The following is a 23092-nucleotide window of genomic DNA, read 5'->3' as shown; positions in this document are numbered from 1 at the left end:
GGTGTCTCCACCACACCACCCCCACACAGACTGGAAAAGGAGTATACATGGGGGGCAGAGTGGCCCAGTGGCTGACCAACGGGGAGCTGAGCTGACCTGCACCCCATGAGCCTTTGTTGCCTGAGGCCTGGCTGTAGCGACCTGTCCGAGCCCACAAAGAAGGGACCTGTACTTCTCTGAAGTCCAGAGACTCCAGTTGGTGTTTAGTTCTTGTCTTTACCTGGTGGGAGGAGAGAGGATTGGGAGGGTATGATCCAGGAGGTAGCTGCAGAGCACTCCAGGGTGCAGGACTTAGCTATCTGCCACTGGGACCTGGATCAGAGCCTGGTGGAGAGGGTGGGCATCTCCACTATCAACCCCTACAGAAGGACAGCTACAGAAGTCGATCTATCCTTGATGCAGGAACCCTAGTTGGAGGAAAACCCTGATAATACAAGGGATTGGAGCATAAAACCCTAGCCCGAGGGGGAAGCCCTGAGTCTCTTGGTTATCCCCAAGACTTCCCTGTTATTGGACTCTTATATACACCCCAAAAGGGGTGGATTTGAACACAAGACCTGGCTGGAGGGCAGAGTCACTAGACGGAAAGAGTGACAAAGGGTGGGCAGTAGCAAGAAAGGAGGATGTCTAGGAGGAAGACAACCTGCCCCACAACCACCTGACCACTAGGCAGTGCCGGCAATGAGTATGGCCCTTCCCAGAGCCTAGAAATGAATCATCTGGGTGTGGATCCTGTGCAGAGCTTTCCCCTGCAGAATCTGCTCTCTCTGACCACTGGAGCTCAGGTTTGCCAGCCTCTGAGGCACTGTGTCACTGTCAGCTCCAATTCTTTAATAAGAATTTACTATTGCAGCATGCCTGGTGATGTATAATTATGAGTCAGTCATTTGGCCAACTCATATGTGTTGAATTTAAACTGACTGTGGGGTGTTTAGATGCTGTGGAAATGGAGCTGCATAAGTAATTAAATAAAAACAAAATTAAATTTAAAATATCACTGCTGCGACCCCTGCTAGAGTCCTGTGTCCAGTTCTGGTGTCCACAATTCAAGAAGGATGTTAGAAAATTGCAGAGGGTTCAGAGAAGAGCCACAAGACTGATGAAAGGATTAGAAAACTTGCCTTGTAGCAACAGACTCAAGGAGCTCAATCTATTTAGTTTAACAAAGGGAAGGTTACGGGGTGACTTGATTAGAGTTTATAAGTACCTACATGGGGAACAAATAAACTAATGGGCTCTTCAGTCTAGTAGAGGAAGGTCTAACATGATCCAATGGCTGGAAGCTGAATTTAGACAAATTCAGACTGGAAAAAGGCATAATTTTTGTAATGGTAAGTTGTTGCAGTGGTTACTCTCACTAAGGGTTGTGGTGGATTCTCCATCAATGACAATTTTAAAATAAAGATTGGATGTTTGTGTAACAGATATGCTCTAGGAATTATTGTGGGGCAGTTCTCTGGTCTATGTTATAAAGGGGGTCAGACGAGATTATCACAATGGTCCCTTCTGGCCTTGAAATCTATGAATTAAGAAACACAAATGAAATTCAGGAGGCTATTTGCAGTTGGATTGTTTTTGCAAGGACAGTCATGAATAGGCACTGGCAGAGCCATCTGTGCCAGCCCCTGGTTCTGGTGCCAAGGGCAAATGAAAGACATATTGGCCCAGAAGGTGAGGCTTAGCAGGAATACTACCTTGGAATGCCTGGGAGATTCAGTAGAGATAGACAGTACTATTTTCAAAAGTGCCTTAGGACCAGATTTTTTAAGATATTGAGGTGTCTTAAAGATGAAGATACCCATACAGTGGACTGTCAACATGGCATAGGCTTCTAGGGAGTCAGGCACTTTTGAAATCTCACTGGGCACCTATCTGCATCTTTGGGTGCCTAAATACCTTTGGAAACCTGGCCCATAAACACTTTTGCCTGAGACCCAGATGCACAGAATGACTTGAGAGCCCTAACCATGGTGCTCTGGGATATTCTATGTGGGGCTTGCCCGCCCCCGTCCCCGAAGACACTTTAGTTACAAAATTAATTGGGCAAGAGATAGAGTGAGAATAAATCAGTTGTGTCCTACCCCCTGGAGTCAATCACACTGCGTCCTTGGCCCGGTTAATAGTTAACAAGAGACTGAGGGAGACCCACTTCAAACTACCACATAGTCCCGTGCTTAGGGCACTCACTTATGAGGTGGGGGATCCCTACTCAAAGCCTCTCTCCTCGTCACACAGAGGGGGAAACTGAACTGAGGTTTCGCACATCCGAGGTGAGTGTGCTGTACACTGGGCTGATTGGCGATCCCTCGATTCGAGGGTGATCTCTACCATGGATTTACATATGGGTCCTGAGATAACTCAGGAGTCCGATTCTGGAACCACAAATCCGCCTGCATAGGTACAGACATTTCATGGCAGGCCAGCTGCCTGCTGGGAAAAAGTTTTTTTCCTTCCTTCTCTCTCTCCAGCTTCGAGGGCAAGGTGCTTCTCCTGGAAGTGAGCCACTGCCTGATGAAGGATATGGCGCCACTGGGGTTGGTTGGTGGCTTCCTCCTCCCAGATTGTGATGTTCACATCAGTTTTAAGATACGCTTTCAGTGTGTCTTTGTAGCGTTTCCTCTGACTACCATGGGATCTCTGACCACCATAGGTGAGCTGAGAGTAGAGGACCTGTTTTGGGAGGTGAGAGTCTGGCATCCGCACACAAGGTCTGGCTCAGCGAAGTTTGTGCAGGAGGATCATTGCTTCAATGCTGGTGACACTGGCTTCAGAGAGGATGAGGGCGTTAGTGCAGCGATCTTGCCACTTGACGAGAAGGAGCTTCTGGAGGCATCATTGCTGGTATCTCTCCAGACTCTTGAGGTGCTGTCGATAGGTCACCCAGGTTTCGCATTCATAGAGGAGTGTATGAACAACAATTGTCTTATAGACCTGAAACTTGGTATCCTGTCATAGGTCACAGTCCGTGAAAATGCGTCAGAGCAATTTCCTAAAGGAAGCACTTTCGCACGGGATCCTGTGCTGGATCTCACTGTCAATTTTTGCATTTTGAGAAAGTTGGCTACTGAGGTAACAAAAGTGCTCAACTGTCTCCTCAATGGTGATTTGTGGTGGGTCACGTGCAAGGCCTAAAGCAGGTTGCTTCTCACTAGTCAGTGAGAGTCCTAGGTTTTGGTAAGCTTGTGCAAAAAAATCCAGTGTGGACTGAAGGTCATTCTTGGTGTACACAAGGATAGCACAGTCATCAGCATACTCAAAAAGAACAGGAGTACTTGTGGCACCTTAGAGACTAACAAATTTATTTCAGCATGAGCTTTCGTGAGCTACAGCTCACTTCTTCGGATGCATAGAATGGAACACACAGACAGGAGATATTTATACATACAGAGAACATGAAAAGGTGGAAGTATGCATACCAACAGGAAGAGTCTAATCAATTGAGATGAGCTATCATCAGCAGGAGAAAAAAAAACTTTTGAAGTGGTAATTAAGATCAAGAATTAAGGCAAGAATTTTTCCTGCTGTAGATTATCAAGACATTGCCTTGCTAGTTTCTACACTCTGACTTATCTCCTTTCTTAAAGATAATAACAATGTTAGCATTTCTCAAGTCTCCTGGAATCTTCTCATACCAGACATGAAGAAAAAGTTCGTGGAGCTTTGTTACCAGTTCACCTCCAAACTTGTAGACTTCAGCTAGTATGCCATCTGGCCCTTCTGCCTTGTTCTTCTTAGTTTGCATAATAGCTTGTATTACTTCAAGGATGGTGGTTGTGGGGGTAGGGGTGTCAGCAAGAGATTCTCTTTCATGTCATTTATGTCCTTGTGCACTGGGATAGAGGTTATAAGAAAAGCCTATTTTTCTCCTCCCTCAGTTATGCACCTAAATACCTTTGAGGCCCTGGATTTTGGGGACTTCTGAAACTTTTACCCAGACCATGATACTTAAAGCAGGGTCATCCAAATGAAGGGGCACATGGTCTGTGGGCCAAGGGGTGAGACTTTTGCATCAAATGGGACAAACTGCAGTTATCTTCATCTGGAGAGATGGCCTATGGAGAGTAAAGCTTCTAAATGTGCTGGACTCTGGCTTGTCCCAAGTGTCTTGGCACCTACCAATTCAGCCTGATCACGCTGGTTGATAACTGGTCTGTTTACATTTCCTCTTCACTGGCCCACTGCTGCATCACCTAAACTCATCTAATTCCTCACACTTTACAGCACATTCAGAACAGATGGATACAAGTGAAATATTTGGTCCCAGTTCTGGTCGCTGCTAAATCTGGCCTGATGAGTCAAATGGAAACATGCCTCTTCCACAAGTATGAAAGTCTTAATCAGAAGTGACCTGATCTTGGTTCTCTCAGCAGGAGGTGGTATATTCATGGTTCCCTTTGTTGCCTTATTTTTGCAATTTAGCTATTTTCTAGGGATTCTATGGGTGTTATTTTATTTGCCACTAAGCTTTTGGTAAAGGTAGTGAGGGAACTGAGAAGGGATCATGCAGCTTCATCATGTGATATTTCACCATGATGATGTTTTTCCACCATCAATTCACAATTGGTTTGGAAACATTTGAAAAGAACCCTCTTCATTAGATGCTTCTATCCCCACACTGCACATGTTACCATGGGGAAAGATATAATTGCCCTGAAAATGTCATCTCCTATGAAATACAGCCTGAGAGGATGCATGCTCCAAAATGCCACAGTGCCCAATGAGACATGGGGAGGATTGAGTGACACAGCTGGTTCAGTGTGACTGCCCCATTGGGAGTTGAGTCAGAGAGGCCATTTTAATGTATAAAGGATATAATAATGCTGAGGGGGAAAGCGATACATAAAGCATCTGAATTCCCTTTCTGCTCTATAAGTCAACTTACCAGCTAACCATAAATAGAAAATTCCCTCATCAGTGGGAGCTCAGCCCATGTAAATTTAACAATACAGCGTCTCCATGTATTTCACTGCAGTCCTATATAGCTGTCTTATATGTAAATATGGAATGAAGATGCTTTTATAGTTTGGTTAGAAATTCAGAGCCATTTTCTCCCTCTATTTGTGCTCAGAGATGGAACTAAGATTTTTCAGCTAGGAAGTTCATTTTTGGAACATCCTAAGAACCTCTGGCCAAACTTTATACTGCAACTCACCCAGTTCCATTGGAAAAACACAAACCCTTCAAATGTTTCTTTTCCGAATAGCATTAGAAACAAAATATTTTTATGTCATTGTCTTACACAGAATGTACATGAAAATGCAGTTCATATCTGTGTGCATATCATCCTAATTGTTTCTGCTTTTCATTAAACTGTAAACTTTTCCTATTTCCATAGTTCACCCTTTTCCTTTTTAACCAGACCATTGTGCTGTTCCTTTGCTGTCTAGGAGATCATACCCCTCATTGCGATGCTTGTTATGTTTCTAAAACACAAAGAGCAAACCTTTACTTTGTCTACAATAATTTTCATTTTAAAACTTAAAAAAAATGGGAGGAAATAAAAAAAAGGAAAGAACACAAGTAAAGCTTTAACAAAGCTTTTGATATGGTCTCCCACAGTATTCTTGCCAGCAAGTTAAAAAAGTATGGATTGGATGAATGGACTATAAGGTGGATAGAAAGCTGGCTAGATTGTCGGGCTCAACAGGTAGTGATCAATGGCTCGATGTCTAGTTGACAGCTGGTATCAAGCGGAGAGCCCTAGGGGTCAGTCCTGGGACCAGTTTTGTTCAACATCTTCATTAATGATCTAGATGATGGAATAGATTGCACCCTCAGCAAGTTTGCAAACGATACTAAGATGGGGTGAGAGGTAGATACGCTGGAAGGTAAGGATAGGATACAGAGGGACCTAGACAAATTGGAGGATTGGGCCAAAAGAAATCTGATGAGGTTCAATAAGGACAAGTGCAGAGTCCTGCACTTAGGAGGGAAGAATCCCATGCACCGCTACAGGCTGGGGACCAACTGGCTAAGCAGCAGTTCTGCAGAAAAGGACCTGGGGATTACAGTGGATGAGAAGCTGGATACGAGTCAACAGTGTGCCCTTGTTGCCAAGAAGGCTAACAGCATATTGGGCTGCATTAGTAGGAGCATTGTCAGCAGGTCAAGGAAAGTGATTATTCCCCTCTATTCTGCACTGGTGAGGCCACATCTCGAGTACTGCATCCAGTTTTGGGCCCCCCACTACAGAAAGGATGTGGACAAATTGGAGAGAGTCCAGCAGAGGCCAATGGAAATTATTAGGGGGCTGGGGCACATGACTTATGAGGAGAGGTTGAAGATACTGGGCTTATTTAGTCTGCAAAAGAGAAGAGTGAGGAGGGATTTGATAGCAGCCTTCAACTACCTGACAGGGGATTCCAAAGAGGATGGAGCTTGGCTGATCTCAGTGGTGGCAGATGACAGAACAAGGAGTAATGGTCTCAAGTTGTAGGGGGCAGGTCTTGGTTGGATATTAGGAAAAACTATTTCACTAGGAGGGTGGTGAAGCACTGGAATGGGTTACCTAGGAAGGTGGTGGAATCTCCATCCTCAGAGGTTTTTAAGGCCTGGCTTGACAAAGCCCTGGTTGGGATGATTTAGTTGGGGTTGTTTCTGCTTTGAGCAGGGGGTTGGACTAGATGACCTCCTGAGGTCTCTTCCAACTCTAATCTTCTATGATTCATGACAGAGTACGGGATGTGTCTGTTCTGCAACCAGATATAGAATGGCTGAGAACAGAGTCCATGTGTACCCTTCTCTGTAGCTACAGGGGGAGTGTAAAACTGATCATCCGCACATTTTTGCTGCTGGTAAACTCCATTTATGAGCAATTTAATATAATAAAACATTCTTCTCTGTTTGATAATCAAGAAGTTAGGTGAACAAAGATGAAATGAGCCCCCCTCTTCCAAAAAAACCCAAACTACTAATATAGCCATATAGTGCAAAGTATCTGTATTTTCTAAAGGATCTGAAGACACAAACAGGTACTGCAGAGAGCTAGATGTCATGCCTGCAAAGTCTCAAGTGTCTTTCCCCCGTTTTTAAAGAACTGATTGTGGGTTATGATACCTTGCCTATTCCATATTCCAGAAGCTGGAATGGATTTAATTCCCTATAATTAAAGTTAATAGAGAAAGAAAGGGGATTAGTTGTTCTATTCCAGATTGTTAGAGAATGTTTATCCAGAGGCTTCATTTTGGTGTTTTGTAAACATTATTGTAAGAAAGACATAGGCCATGTCTACATCTAAAATTTTGCAGCGCTGGTTGTTAAAGCTGTATTAGTACAGCTGTATAGGGCCAGCGCTGCAGAGTGGCCACACTTACAGCAACCAGCGCTGCAAGTGGTGTTAGATGTGGCCACACTGCAGCGCTGTTGGGCGGCTTCAAGGGAGGTTCGGGGAACGCGAGAGCAAACCGCGGCGAAGCTGGTCTCCTTTCCCGGTTTGCTCTCGCGTTCCCCGAACCCCCGAACAAGCAGGTCTCCTTCCCTGCGGTTTGCTGGGTGGTTCCGGGAACGCGAGAGCAAACCGGGAAAGAAGACCAGCTTCGCCGCGGTTTGCTCTCGCGTTCCCGGAACCACCCAGCAAACCGCAGGGAAGGAGACCTGCTTGCTCGGGGTTCGGGGAACGCGAGAGCAAACCGCGGCGAAGCTGGTCTCCTTTCCCGGTTTGCTCTCGCGTTCCCGGAACCACCCAGCAAACCGCAGGGAAGGAGACCTGCTTGCTCGGGGTTCGGGGACCGCGAGAGCAAACCGCGGCAAAGCTGGTCTCCTTTCCCGGTTTGCTCTCGCGTTCCCGGAACCACCCAGCAAACCGCAGGGAAGGAGACCTGCTTGCTCGGGGTTCGGGGAACGCGAGAGCAAACCGGGGAAGGAGACCAGCTTGATTACCAGAGGCTTCCTCAGGTATGCTGGGATACCTGCTTATTCCACGGAGGTCAAGAAAAGCGCTGGTAAGTGTCTATATTTGATTACCAGCGCTGGATCACCAGCGCTGGATCCTCTACACCCGAGACAAAACGGGAGTACGGCCAGCGCTGCAAACAGGGAGTTGCAGCGCTGGTGGTGCCCTGCAGATGTGTACACCTCCTAAGTTGCAGCGCTGTAACTCCCTCACCAGCGCTGCAACTTTCTGATGTAGACAAGCCCATATAGGCCCCTGGGACTGAGAGTGGTCATTGCCTGTTCCATCTCCAGCTGCTGTCTGCTGGAATAGCCCCTGTCCAGAAGACACACATTAGTGTCCAGTCTGCATTCACTTTTCAGTGTACTCTCTCTGCGTGTTAGTGGGGGGGGGAATGCATGTCCCACTGCCTCTCCCCCATTCCTGGACCCACAGCAGCATCTGTCTTCCTTCCCCAATTTCACAGAAAGTGGGTAATCCACATGCAGCTAGGGAGGGTAACCTTGCACACCCCCTGGTCATTGCTACGGCCTATTCATTGCTTTGCAGACCAGGCTAAATGAACCCCAGACAGTGAGGTTACACACAGGGCCGGTGCAAGGAAATTTTGCGCCCTAGGCAAAACTTCTATCTTGCGCCTCCCCCCGCCCCCGCCCCGCAGCAGCTCCCCATCCCCACTCCACCCGGAGGCGCCCCCCCCATGGCAGCTCCCGCCCCCGGGGAGCCGTGCAGCACCTCCCCACCCCAGCTCACCTCTGCTCCACGTCCTCCCCAAGCACGCCGCCCTTGCTCTAATTCTCCTCCCCTCCCAGGCTTGTGGTGCCAAACAGCTGATTGGCACTGCAAGCCTGGGAGGCGGGAGAAGTAGAGCAGTGACCCCGTGCTCGGGGAGGAACCACTGTAAAAAAAAATTGGAGGCACCACTTTTTGGCGCCCCCAAATCTTGGTGCCCTAGGCAACCGCCTAGTTCACCTTAATGGTAGCACCGGCCCTGGTTACAGGAGACCATGACAATGCCCAGAGCAAGGTCTACAGGAGGAGAAATGTGTGTTGGGGAGGAGGGAGTAGGGGAGAAAGAGAGTGATGGTCTCCAGAGTCAGTGAAGGAACATGCCTGGCAAGTCTACAAAAATGGCTAGTAAACAAAAGTAGCAAAGTTTAAATGCATCAGTGTTAGTCATAAAATCATTAACATGTTTAGAAAATGATACAACCATTTGTTTTATTCTTTTACGATTTCACTCAAGCCTGTCCCAGTTACTCAAGTCTGGAGCACGATTTTCTAAACACTCTCAGAAAAAAAAATAAAATAGCATGCTCAGGAGTATGCCCATGCAATTTAAGAAACTCTTGGATCACCACAGCTTCCACACAGAGTTAAAGTTTCACAGATTTAGCGTTTGGTGGCATCGTCTTCCAAAGATGACACAAGCATTAATACTGTATTCAGGATTGCACAGCATGAAGTACTGCACCAGCCCAAGTAACAATTCAGAGAGAGTAGTAGGAACCTTTGGGAGACCTTTGCTGGGAACTCAAGTATACGTTTTTGGTGCTATAGACTGCTGCTCTGCAACTGAATATTGTTTTCATATATTGGTGCCTCTCTTAGAATTAACAGCAAAGAGTCCTGTGGCACCTTATAGACTAACACATGTATTGGAGCATGAGCTTTCGTGGGTGAATACCGACTTCATTGGATGCATGTCGGTCTCTTAGAATTGGTTCCTTGGGGCAATCTGGTCAAAATTCAAGGAGATTTTCAGCCAATATTACATCAGTTAGGGATAACACCCAATGCTTCCATTGCTCTACATTCTCCAACTGTCCTCTGAAAGCTAGACTCCTCAAATGCAGTACATTTGGAGTAAGTAAACTACTTCTGAGATCCCTTTTCAGTGCTTGTTAATACTGAAACACGGCACGGAAGAGTAAAGTTCTGCCCAGCAGCAATGTTATTCAACAACAGATAAACTGTATTGCTCCAAAGCATAGGGAAATCCTCAAGCATATTGGTTCAGATAAAACCTCCTGTAGGACATGGGACATGTGAGCAATAGGAGGCACTTTAAGGTTTAATTGCTCTGAAAAGAGTGTCCTCTGAATATTAGTATATGTGAGGACCATTCCCAAAGATTGGGAATAACAGAGGTGTTGGAAAACTCAGCGAAGGTAGCTCAAATTCTCTTTTGGGGAGGGTTCATTTTGTAAGTTTTGTGAGGCTATCTAGTACTCAGAAATACAGAGACCCTTAGGGACAGTCAGCAGCTGCTCTGCACATTTGCCAATTTACCAATACCCTCACTTGCAATACCTACTGCTGTTCCACTCCTGGTCCCCCAATGAGCTTCACTCTTGGCTTTCAGAAGCCCCTGCTATTCCAGGGCCAAATCCCAAAGTGCTTACTCAGGGAAAACTCCACTCTTTCTGGCTTATGTTTGGGGAAGCTTTTACAGGCTCCATGACTGGAAAGTGGGTTGCTGATCAGAAGTGTCTAACGGTGCAGTTTGGGAAACCCTAGAAGAGAACCCCCATAAAACAGTATTTATTTTTGGTACTAGGCTAGTGCCCCAATGTGCTAGCACTTTTCACACACAGAAGAGAATGCAGTCTCTGCTCAGGCTGGTGTGAAAAGCATGGAGTTATTGTTGTGAGTGAGGCTGTGAATGGATGGGGACTCTAAAGGAGAAACTAAAATTCCTACCAAGTGTAAAAGGGGCAAAGAGGCAAAACAATCTATTGACATGGAAGGTGGAGGAAGCACCAAGGCCCACGGGTTTCTGCTGTAAAGGCAAATAGCAAGAGAAGGGATAGATATACTCCTACAGAGAGATCTACAAATGGGGCTTACAAGCCTACCTGACAATTTAGGCCTAAGTCCAACATTTAGACACCACTGAGATTCACAAAATCCCTGCTCAGCTGCTACCTAGCCTTGAAGGTTTTGATTAGGGTTGCCAACTTTCTGATTGAAGAAAACTGAACATCCTTGTCCTGCCTCACCCCTTCTGAGTCCCTGCCACTCCATCCCCCTTCCCTCTGTTGCTCGCTCTCCCCCACCCTCACTCATTCATTTTCACTAGGTGGTCAGAGGGTTGGGATGCAGGAGGGGGTGAAGGCTCTGGGCTGGGGATGTGGGCTCCAGGGTGTGGCCAGAAGTGAGGGGTTCACGGTGTGGAAGGGGGCTCCAGGCTGGGGCAGGGGTGCAGGAGGGGGTGAGGGCTCCAGCTGGGGGTGTGGCTTCTGGAGTGAGTGCAGGGAGGAGTGGTTTGGGATGCAGGAGTGGACTCTGGGCTGGGGCTGAGGCGTTTAGAGTGTGGGAGGTGCTTTGGGCTTCAGGAGGGTGTGGGAAGTGGCTCAGGTGCTGGGGCAGGGGATTGGGGTGAGAGAGGGGTGAAGGCTCTGGGGTGGGATTTGGGATGAGGGGTTTGGGGTACAGGAGGGGGCTCCAAGCTGGGGCCAAGTGTTTCAGAGTATGGGAGGGGGCTCAGAGTTGGGGCAAGGGGTTGGGGCACAGGAGGGGGTGAGAGGTGCAGGCTCCAGGCACCGCTCACTTCGTGTGGCTCCTGGGAAGCAGTTGGCTCCTAGGCCTAGGGACAGGCAGGGGGCTCTGTGTGCTGCCCCTAAGCTCAGGCGCTGCCCCTGCACCTCCCATCGGCTCCCGTTCCTGGCCAATGGGAGCTGCAGAGCTGGTGCTCGGGGTGGGGCAGCGTGTGGAGCTGTGCTTAGGAACTAGAGGAACATGCCGAGTGCTTCTGGGAGCCACGTGGAACTGGCTGCTGTGGCCAACTGGACTTTTAATGGCTCGGTCAGTTGTGCTGTCTGGAGACACCAGGGTCCCTTTTTGACTGGGCGTTCTGGTCAAAAACGGGACACCTGGAAACCCTAGTGCTGATGTTTCTGCCAGTGAGGTTGTGCACAGCCACCTCAGTTTGGGTGCCTGGGCACCTACATCCCTGCCCAAGCTCCAGTGAGATCTTCAAACTAGTTATCCCTCCTCTTCTTGCCTGGGGGCCCAATTCAGAAGGCATGCTCAGAGCATGCCTCGACCTCCCCAAAAAGACTGGGGAAGAGGGAGAAGTAGCAACAGCCTTTAGCCTACTGGTTCACACACTTCCCAGGACAAGGGAGACATGCTCAATTCCCCACTCTGTGGAGCAGGGATTTGAACATTAGAGCCCTGACTAACGGACTATGGGAAGCTCTGGGGCGGTTCACCCCCCCTGCCCCTCCTGTTAAAGCTGTTCCACTATATATAAATAGTTAAATACACGGGGAGCCAGACAAAGAGAATCTATAGCCCAGAGATTAGAGAGCTCAGCTGAGGCACCCAAGTTTAAATCCCTGCTCCCCAGCAGGCAGTGGGTGGAAGTGGATGTGCAAGTGTACTCTGCTCACTGGGCTAATGGTTGTATGGGAGGCTTCCCGTCCTGTTTCTTGCAAAAGGAGCTTGGGCATTGAACCTCAGGAGAGGTTTCACAGCAGAAAGCCCCAAGCACAAATTGGCCCATAGCTTCCTTTGAAGGGTGGGGCTTAGCTCACACCCTTCTTCTTGGCATTTTCATTGGTTAGTTTAGGTGGCTCCCCACTCGGCAGGCAGGCTTTTGAAGATCCCATTCTTACACTTGTATCTCTCCCCATGCATTGTATGGGGAACCTAGGCAACTGACCTGGGGGTGTGGATTCCACTGGGAGCAGGGGCCCTAAAGGTGCTCAGCATTACAGTACCAAAGTCCCTTTGTTCTAAGCCCTAGAGTCTGAGCCTACAGGCACCCACCCTTTTCTGGAGCAATTCCATTTCTTGCCACCTATCACTGCCCCCAAGTCAGCAGCATGATTCCAAGGAGTGCCATAGCATCAGCATATAACCCTTCCTAAGCTGCTCATGACACTTGCCAGGAGCCCTTGGGGCATGCCACAGAGTACAGAGAGGTAGGGGTCATTGGTTCCCTGCTCCAGCAATGGGAATTCCAGGATCTCAGGAGAGAAGCCACATGAATCCAATGGCGAGGGCAGCACATACCAAAGCAGGTGCTGTCCCCTGGGGCTAACCTTGTTAACTCAAATATATCGGCACGAGTGTCATGTGAGCACACTACTGAGTGGTTTAAAAACAACTTTAATAAACTGCACACAGCAGGAGGGCTAAGGGTACAGACCTGGATTTGAAAGAGTGTGTGTGTGTGTATGTGTGTGTGTACCACCCTGTCACATACACCCCCTTTCCTGCCTATAAAGTTCCCAGAGATAGTGTGTGTGCAGAACATAAACGAAGGGGAGAGGGTCTGGCAAATAGTTAGCAGAAATAACTCTAGACAGAACCCAGCAGGACAACTCTTTAGCCAGTTCCTCAAGCCCCAAAACTAGAGAGAGAGACAGACAGACAGACAGAAAGGAAACCCAAAGCACAATTCCTGGTGCTCAGTAATACTCTCCCCACAAGAACAGCCTCCTCCCTCCCCCCATATATATATGCCAGTGAATTTCACTCAGTGATTCCAGATCAAGCCCATAGCTTGTGATTGAATTAGAGCTTATTTTTTAGAAAGAGACATCTAATCCTGGTTAAAGACTTCCAGCAATGGAGAATCCATCATGTCCCCTTAGGTACACTGTGCCAATGGTTAATTACCCTCACCATTAAAAGTGTGCCCCACATCTCTGGCCTGCTTCAGCTTCTAGCCATTGGATCTTGTGCTGCCTTTGTCTGCTAGATTACAGACAGGGCCGGCTTTAGGCCTATTCTACCAATTCCCCCGAATCGGGCCCCATGCCTAAGAGGCGAGTGAATCCCTTCCCTGGCTAGAGGTGCCTTTTTAATTTTAAGTGCCTGCCGAGTGGGGAGCCACCTAAACTAACCAATGAAAATGCCAAGAAGAAGGGTGTGAGCTAAGCCCCACCCTTCAAAGGAAGCTATGGGCCAATTTGTGCTTGGGGCTTTCTGCTGTGAAACCTCTCCTGAGGTTCAATGCCCAAGCTCCTTTTGCAAGAAACAGGACGGGAAGCCTCCCATACAACCATTAGCCCAGTGAGCAGAGTACACTTGCAGATCCACTTGCACCCAGTGAGAATCCCTTCCCTGGCTAGAGGTGCCTTTTTAATTTTAACTCACCCGGTGGCTCTCCAGGTCTTTGGTGGCACTTCGGCAGCTGGTTCTTCACTCACTCCAGGTCTTCGGGAGCACTTCGGCGGTGGGTCCTTCAGTGCCGCCGAAGACCCAGAGTAAGTGAAGGACCCAACGCCGAAGTGGCACCGAAGACTTGGAGCACCGCCCGGTGAGGACAAGCCCCATGTGTTTTTTTAAGTGGTTTTTTTTTTTTTAAGTCATCCTTGCTAGGACCCCATCGAAACTTTTCGAATTGGGCCCCGTGCTTCCTAAAGCTGGCCCTGATTACAGAGCCCTCTGCTATTGGAAATCTTCTTGTAGATCCCTGACCTAAATTTCACCTCAATGCTTACTTTCACATAAGCCCCCTGATACATGTATCTCTGTGCAGGTCTGAGGTTCTGTTAAGTGTTCCTAAAGCTAATGACTGAACTGGGAGATATTTTCACTCACTAGCAACAGGAAACAAAGGTTTATTAATGCATAACCAAGATGTGGACTTGGCTCCCCAGTGCAGAGAAGCTCACTTCTATTTTGGGTTGTTTATAAACAGCTTCATGGTTACCCAAGTTTGCCCTTTTCACCTCACTCCTCCAAGATTCAGCAGGCATATGGGGTGTCTGGAGCTAGTCCTCAGGAAAAAAAAAATCAGATACTTCAAGGGTTAGCAGGGCTGAGACCCTCTCTGTACCATACCATAGTTTGCTCCTGTATATTTTATCAGATCCAGGAAAACTGATCAGTTCTTCCCAAAGAAGAGCTACAGCAGAGCTAGAATGGTCTCCAAGTGCTTCAAATAGTTCTCATAAATATTAATACTTTGCTACCAAGAAGAAGGGAGGGGAGGGGTGGCAGGAAAAGTATGATGTGTCTACAATCCACACCCACATTGGGAAGTATCATTTTAGCCTAGCAGTCTGGTCAAAATCTCTTTAAAAGATTGGTATCTGAGATATTAGCAAAATTCTCACCACTGCCTGGGTAAGCATGAACAGCCCTCCTCCTGTAATCCTTGTTAAAGGCACTGCTATGTTAAACAAAACCAGGCAAGCTGTGGGGAAGTTGTAAGGGTTCTGTATTGCCTGTCATTGGACCTGTGAACACCTATGCTGCCTTGCAAAGTTAGCTGCTTAGCAATGTCGTCATGCAGCATGAGGTTCTAACAGGCAGCTTGAAAGAAAATCCCCTGAATCTTTAATATTCGTGTCCGTTTTCTACAGTGTTTCGAATTCAGGCACTTTCTATAGTTTAAGGAAGGGGGAAAAAATGGTCTCATTTCCAGTTACTGGAAACTCAGAGCCAATAGATAGTAAAATCTTTAAGATGTTTCTAAAGTCATTACAGTCAAAAGAAACTTTATGCCCTTCCCTTGTTGGTCCTCGCCCCGTCACTTCCTCACCCGTGCTTCCAATTCTGTTTTCTGCTTGTAACATTTTTGCTTGATTTATTTAATCAGGAGCATGAGACCAAATACATGTGGGCTTGTAAAGCACAAAGCTGAAAGCTAAGTGACTTCACCCCCTCCACAAAATGCAATAGTAGCTCCAAATGTACAGCCAAAGATTATCATGATATAAAATCAATACACAGGGAAAGTGGTTTGTGTAGTCACTGGGCATTATTGCCATGGCATTAACTGATGACACAGAGCAAATCAGAAAGCTCCAAGTGTGTCCTGTATGCTAAAGCTGTCTAACAAAATAGTAATTCTGTATATGCCTCCTAAATTCTAGAGCAGGCCTGCACAACATGCGGCCTGGGGGCCACATGCGGTCCGCGGGGGCTCACGGTGTGGCCCGCGGAGGATGAGAAGGTGGGCTCACTGTGTAGCCCGTGGGGGGTGAGTAGGCAAGCGGCGGGTGAGGGAGGGGGGCTGAAGAGGCAGGTGGGCAGTGGCAGGGGGTGAGGAGGCAAGCCGAGGGGGGTTGGAGGGCTGAGGAGGTGAGCTGGCGGGCAGTGGCGGGCGGGGGGCAGGTGAGCTGGCGGCTGGGGAGGGAGGGCTGAGGAGGCGAGCAGGCGGGCAGTGGTGGGGGTTGAGTAGGCGAGCCGGGGGAGTTGGGGGGGGTGAGGAGGCGAGCAAGGAGTCAGTGGCTGACTTGTCCTACTGATCTGGTCTGGCTCCCATCCCCTCTCCAAGGCTTGCAGCTGTCTGGAGGTGCCTGCCTTCCATGCCTTCCTCATTCACACGTCATTCATTCAACAGGGCAATTGATTACAAAGTGGGGGGAAGATCTTATTCTACTAGCAAAAAGACATTTTTCTTTTACCTTAATTATACTACCTTAGGGGCCCGCTATAACATATTACCAAGATTCAATACCGCTGTTTTGGTGGGGCAGTGCTGGGGAAGGAGGGTTTGTTTCCATGGGGCGGGGAGTATTTCAGGGGGGCTTGGCGGCACTGGGGGGGGGGGTCAGCAGGGCCAAGGGGTTCAGCCCTCAGCTGTTTTCTTTGGAGTAATATGGCCCTCACCGCTTTACGAGTTGTGCAGGCCTGTTCTAGAGTAACGAAAGTGGCCTGCTTTCGGTGATAGCCACTGTGGTTGTATGAGCTCTCTCCTGCTCTGTGTGGCCCACGACGGAGCAGAAGGCACTGAACTGCTAGTGCTGGGACTTGGTATTTTACAAGTGCTAATCTCCAGTTCCTAACAATGCCAAGAAGGGGGAAGGGCTGGAGGGATATTTTTTGTTTTCCCTCCAGGGATGGAAACAGAAGAAGTAAGTTAGCTCCACAATATCCAATTACTGCAGCGCAATCTAACTGGGCCAATTTTACCGAAGAGTTTGACCAAGAGCCAATATCCTTTGTATTCCACAGGATGAGGGTCAACTAAGAGAGAAAGCAGCACCCTCAAGGTGCCAGGACCACAGCCCCATCTTTCCAGCACAGAGCAACTGACCTCGCTGTTCTCCTTCAAATCGCTTCTTACTGTGCACTTCTACTCTGAAAAGTGAGTCACTCCCACAGTCCTTCCCCTCACCCACTCCACCAGAAAGTCCTTCCCCTATAACACACATACCCACACCCCTGGGGTGAATTTCCAACTTATTTAAAGTTTAACCTTAATGACAACATTCCTAGCTTTCTAGTTTTCAAAAAATAATGTTTTCCTTCCTCTTCCTTTATATTACAGATACTGTCTCATCTAACTCCAGTTCATGGCTGGTGTTGCCTGTAAATAAAAACTATGTGCCATCACCATAGATGCCAAATGCAAGAAGTAGCAGAAGCCTTCTTACAATCTATTGAGAACCAGCGCATCTCATGCAGCCTGATTATTTAGGCTTTCCAAATGGACAGCTCTTGAATGCTCACTGTGGACTTGGGTTATCTGCATGCCATTGCAGAATGCTGACTGTCACAAGCCCTTCCTAATATCATTTGGTAGATTCATAGACCGGAAAGCCAGAAAACACCATTGTGATCATCTAGTCTGACCTTCTGCATAACACAGGCCAATGGACTGAATTAATTCCTATTTAAACTAGAGCAAATCTTTTAGAAAAACATCAGGTCTTGATTTTTAAATTCTGAGTGATGGAGAACCCACCACAGCCCTGTGTAAGTTGTTCCAATGGTTAATTACTCTCACTGTTAAAAATTTGCACCTTATTTCCAGGCTGAATGTCTAGCTTCACCTTCCAGCCAGTGGATCTTGTTAGACCTTTGTCTGCTAGACTGAAGAGCCCTCTGTCATGAAATTGCTGTTCCCCATGTAGGCACCTAGGGCTCCGAAAAGGGACTTAGGTACTGTAATGTGGAACTCCAAGGTGCCCGGCCACCCCACAGAATTCTCAGCCCTGTGTTAGGTGTCCAGGCTCCCTATACAATGCGTTGAGAGAGTTAGGTCTGGTCTACACTACGTTTTTCAACCGAATTAACCCTGCACCCGTCCACACAATGCGTTTAAACTGAATTAACCCTGCACCTGTCCACACAACGAAGCCCTTTATATCGATATAAAGGGCTCTTAAAACCGATTTCTGTACTCCTCGACTAGAGGAGTAGCGCTGAAATTGGTATTGCCATGTCGGATTAGGGTTAGTGTGGCCGCAATTTGACGGTATTGGCCTCCGGGCGGTATCCCACAGTGCACCATTGTGACTGCTCTAGACAGCAATCTGAACTCGGATGCACTGGCCAGGTAGACAGGAAAAGCCCTGTGCACTTTTGAATTTCATTTCCTGTTTGCCCAGTGTGGAGCTCTGATCAGCACAGGTGGCCATGCAGTCCCAAATCCAAAAAGAGCTCCAGCATGGACCGTATGGGAGGTACTGGATCTGATCGCTGTATGGGGAGACAAATCTATTCTATCTGAGCTCTGTTACAGAAGACAAAATGCCAAAGCATTTGAAAAAATCCCCAGGCTATGATACAGAGTCCACAGCAGGGACTCAGCACAGTGCTGCATGACAAGCGTAACGGAAAGCCAAAGAATCAAATGGACGCTCATGGAGGGAGGGAGGGGGGACTGAGGACTCCAGCTATCCCACAGTCCCCGCAGTTTCTGAAAAGCATTGGCATTCTTGGCTGAGCTCCCAATGCCTGAAGGGTCAAAAACATTGTCCCGAGTGGTTCAGAGTATATCTTGTCAATTTACCCCTCTCCTTCCCCGTGAAAGAAAAGGGGAAAAAAATCATTTCTCGCCTTTTTTCAATGTCATCGTATGTCTACTGCATGCTGCTGGTAGATGTGGTGCTGCGGTGCTGAACAGGAGCATCCCCTCCCCTTCCTTTCCTGAGGGCAGACAGTGCAAAATGGTGGAAAACCGTCCTCATCATCCCGTGAGTGCTCCTGGCTGGCCTTGGTGAGGTCGGCCAGGGTCGCCTGGGCAACAATGGGAATGACTCCTGGTCATTCCTGGCAGGCAGTGCAAAAAGATTGAAAACCGTCCTCATCATAGCAACTGGGGGCTGAGCTCCATCAGCCCCCACCTTTCATGTCAAATGAAGATTCTGTACTGCCTGGACTATCATAGCAGCGTGAGGCTGCCTCCCCCTCATTTTATCTCACTAAAAAGTCAATGTTTCTTATTCCTGCATTTTTTATTACTTCATCACACAAAGGGGGGGAGGACACTGCCACGGTAGCTCAGGAGGGTTGGGGAAGGAGGGAAGCAATGGGTGGGGTTGTTGCAGGGGCACCCCCTAGAATGGCATCATCATTTCTGCGGGATCTCTGGGGCTCTGACCCGGAGCGGCTGTGCTCTCTGGTTCTCTAGTACACTTGCCCCATATTTTAGGCAGGACTGACTCTATTTTTAGACAAAACATAAAAAAGGGAATGACCTGGGGAGTCATTCCCATTTTTGTCCATGTGCCCCCAGCCGACATCAGCGAGGCCAGCCAGGAGCACCCATGATAGCAGCAGATGGTACAAAATGACTGATAAATGTCATCACCAATTTCCAATTGCAAATGGTGCTACAGCTGGTAACCGTCTCCTTAACCTTGCAAAGGCAAATGAATGCTGCTGTGTAGAACTGCAGTACCGTGTCTGTCAGCAGCATCCAGTACACATACGTTGACAGTGACAAAAGGCTAAACGGGCTGCATGGTTGTCATGCTATGGCATCTGCCAGGGCAATCCAGGGAAAAAGGGCGCGAAATGATTGTCTGCCGTTGCATTCATGGAGGAAGGATTGAGTGACGACATTTACCCAGAATCACCCGTGACACTGTTTTTGCACCATCATGCATTGGGATCTCAACCCAGAATTCCAATGGGCGGGGGAGACTGCGGAAACTATGGGATAACTACAAGATAGCTACCCACAGTACAACGCTCCAGAAATCGACGCTAGCCTTGGTACATGGACGCACACTGCCGAAATAATGGGCTTAGTATGGCCGCGTGCACTCGACCTTATACAATCTGTTTTTAAAAAACCGCTTTATGTAAAATTGGAATAATCTCGTAGTGTAGACATACCCTTAGACATCCAAGAAAGGGATCTCAGAAGCCAACAAGCTGCCTAAGCTGTCCAGGAGTGAAATGTATCCAAAAACAACACACCAAAAAGCCATCCTATTAGAGACCTGGGTTCAAGTCCCTTCTCCAACTCAGGTAGAACAGGAATGTGAACATGGGTCTCCCCCAGCCCAGCTGAGTGTCCTGACCCCTAGCATGAGGTGCACACACAATATCAGCAATGCTTAAGTTGGACTTAGGCACCCGAGGACCTTTGTTGATCTAGACCTTATAGGACTGATCAATAAACTCTTTTCTTTTGTTATTGAGATTGAACTCCTACAGTAAGGCAGGGTTTCTAACCCTTTAATCAGTCTCACGACTTTTCTCCAGTTTATCAACATCCTTCTTGAATTGTGGGCACCAGAACTGGACACCAGATTCCAGCGGTAGTTGCTCCAAATATATGACCCAAACACAGGGGTAATATAACCTCCCTACTCCTACTCAAGATTCAATTCTTTATACAACCATTTGTTTTATGGTAACAGGAATTCTTCATTTGGCGTGGATTACATGCCAAAGAGCACACCTCCCATTGCATGCCAGTCAGCAAGTGACAGGATAGATTTGGACCTGTGGTACTAAGGTGAACTGTACTTTACAGCCACAGTATCTAGACAGTGAGTTGTTAAGTACAGGCTCTGGGAGTGGGCACAAGTCCATCAACCTACACAGAATGTCCCATATAGATCATTGTGGAAGTCAGTGAGTGCCCTGCTAGAGAAAAACGGCCAGGCCACATCAGAGTGAGACCAAATCTCCCAGGTATTCAAACCATGAGGGGTGGGGAGAAGAGAGAAATATTTAACTCTTTGGATATCAAATATCTCGTTTGCTCCTTCTAAATCTGCAATCTTCTTCCCCTTAATATTCTGGCAGCACCCAGAAGCCCTAACCAGAATTGAGGCTCTATTACAACAAATACCATACAAATACATAAGATGACACAATCCAGGGCTCAAAGGATTTACAGTCTAGTCTAGGGCTTGATTACTCAGCTGTGAGCTAGCAGATTCATGGTGTTCCTGGATAAACTGGAACAGGTAAGAAATTAGAGTCAATACAGACTGTTAAAATGGGTATTTCACATAAGCCTTTACTATGCTTACACTGTTTATATTCCTCAGTCCTGTCCTCTTACAGCACACACAGTCAGGCCTGGGACATGGAAGCTTGAAGACAAGTAGAGGGACCTATCATTCAGCCTTTTGGGTGCGGCTCCAGTTTGTTATAACAAAAAAAACCCTTGCAGAAAATGGCAAATATGAGCCAACATTTCCCCACCCTCCCAAGGCTGAAGCAAATGTTGTGTATTCCTACTCCAGAGAGTAATAAACGTTGCAGAGAAATGGAATTGGCTTCCATCAAAGCTACATACAAGAAGCCACAAGCCAAACTACTCATCAGATTCAAGGCTGAGAGCAAGCCATTGAAAGAGAGAAATTCACAGTACCTGAGAAACTGATGAGACTTTCCAGGTAGAGAGAAAGAGAAATAGAAAAGAAGGATAAATAACCCAACTCTAACAAGAGTGAACTTCAGTTGAATTATGTTTACAGTAAAAATCACAAACCAAATGGCTTAGTGCAGGGGGTCTCAAACTGGGGGTTGGGAGGTTATTACATGCAGGGTTGCAAGCTGCCAGCATCCACCCCAAACTCTGCTTTGCCTCCAGCATTTATAATGGTGTTAAATATATTTTTTTTAAAAGTGTTATTAATTTCTAATGGGGCTCACACTCAGAGGCTTCCTATGTGAAAGGGGTCACCAGTACAAAAGTTTGAGAACCACTGGCTTAGTGCATTGCAATACCTACTTCTGACACTGATTTTCATAGAACAGCAAACCCACCTACCACCTTTTCTGCTATTCCAAGAAATCTTTCAAATATTTGTGTATGATGAACTGAAAAGACTGGGGTAGTGGAACTCTCTAAAACCAAAGAGAACAAATGTGGAGAAACACACAACTGTGGATTGTTTTAATGAACTGAATCTTGAGGTGTGTTCTGGTGGGAAAAGCTGTTTCCCATAAAAGCCTTGCCAAAGGATGTTAACCTTACATTAATTAGATTACCAAAGTCAAACAGAAATAACTTTCCAGGCAGTAGCAAGGGCTTCTGTACTTCTGAATAATGTTGGGATTTCAAGAATTTCCCTGACCCCTTCCCAATGCATCTGCCCATCCCCTGAATAGAAAGGGATGCCGTTTAGATTTCTCAGAACCCAGCCATGAAGCATGACTGCTCACTTTCCTACACATCAATTATTCTTAAATGTTAGTTTCTATTCTGTCCCCTAAGCTAGCCTGGTGGAGTTCTCTCCAAATGTCCCCGTTTACAACTCAAATACTGGCAGATGTGACTTACATCCACTGACAGTTCCCTCTGAATCAGTTTCTTCGTCTCCTTTTCACAGTAGTTGAGCATTGCTTCTCGGTTGTATAAGCCAGTTGAGTGCTTGTCAGTTTGGTTTCTCTGTCTGAGCCCCACAGGGATATTTCCATCTGGATCAGCCACATCCAACTCCTTTTCTAGCTCTTCCATCTCCTCTGGAGACAATGTAGACAATAAGCTATCAATATCTGGATCTTCACTGACTTGCCTTCTGTATTTTGCTACCCTGGACATCTTGGCAGTTTAGGTGAAGCACAGCTGTGCTGATATGCAAAGCCAAAGAGTGTAGGAAAATTAGTTAAATAATAGAAGACCAGAAGTTACTTCCCCCCTCCCCACCGTTCAGGTGCTGAAGTGTTAAATCTAAGCAGCTTTAACTTACTGCAACCCCGAATAAATTGGTTATAAAGGAAGGACCTGGGCTGGTACAACAGCTGGCCAATTACATTTAACAGCTGTACAGCCTGGTTCAGAAAAACCAATCAGGAAAAGCAGGAGGCGGGATTTCTCTCAATCAGAGGAGTTTGAAACCTGAGGACATTCCAGGGAATCTGGAAGAGCTGCATGACCAAATTTAGTACTGAACATTTAGCCTTTTAAAGGCAATGGGACAACACAGTGAGAAAATATGCAAAAACACACAAGCTGCTAGGCTGGGGCTTTGAACTTAGAGCGGAAAGAACCAGAGCTGCAGGTCTTTAGAATGCATCCATATGCAGCTTCAAGAT

At 47.3% G+C, this 23092-nt stretch overlaps 1 protein-coding gene across 1 annotated transcript in view; it reads right to left on the bottom strand.

Moving 5' to 3' along the window:
- The window catches only part of LMOD1 (leiomodin 1), a 54575-nt gene extending 31817 nt beyond the window's left edge, over nt 1-22758 (bottom strand). Inside the window, exon 1 of the mRNA XM_050956200.1 lies at nt 22338-22758. Within this exon, the coding sequence (XP_050812157.1) occupies nt 22338-22598 (261 nt within the window). The 5' untranslated portion in view covers nt 22599-22758. The remainder of the gene's footprint in view (nt 1-22337) is intronic.
- Between the last annotated feature and the right edge of the window lie 334 nt (nt 22759-23092).

Source organism: Gopherus flavomarginatus, chromosome 5, assembly GCF_025201925.1.
Source record: "Gopherus flavomarginatus isolate rGopFla2 chromosome 5, rGopFla2.mat.asm, whole genome shotgun sequence".
NCBI lineage: Eukaryota > Metazoa > Chordata > Testudines > Testudinidae > Gopherus > Gopherus flavomarginatus.
This window is presented reverse-complemented; position numbering and strand designations above follow the sequence as displayed.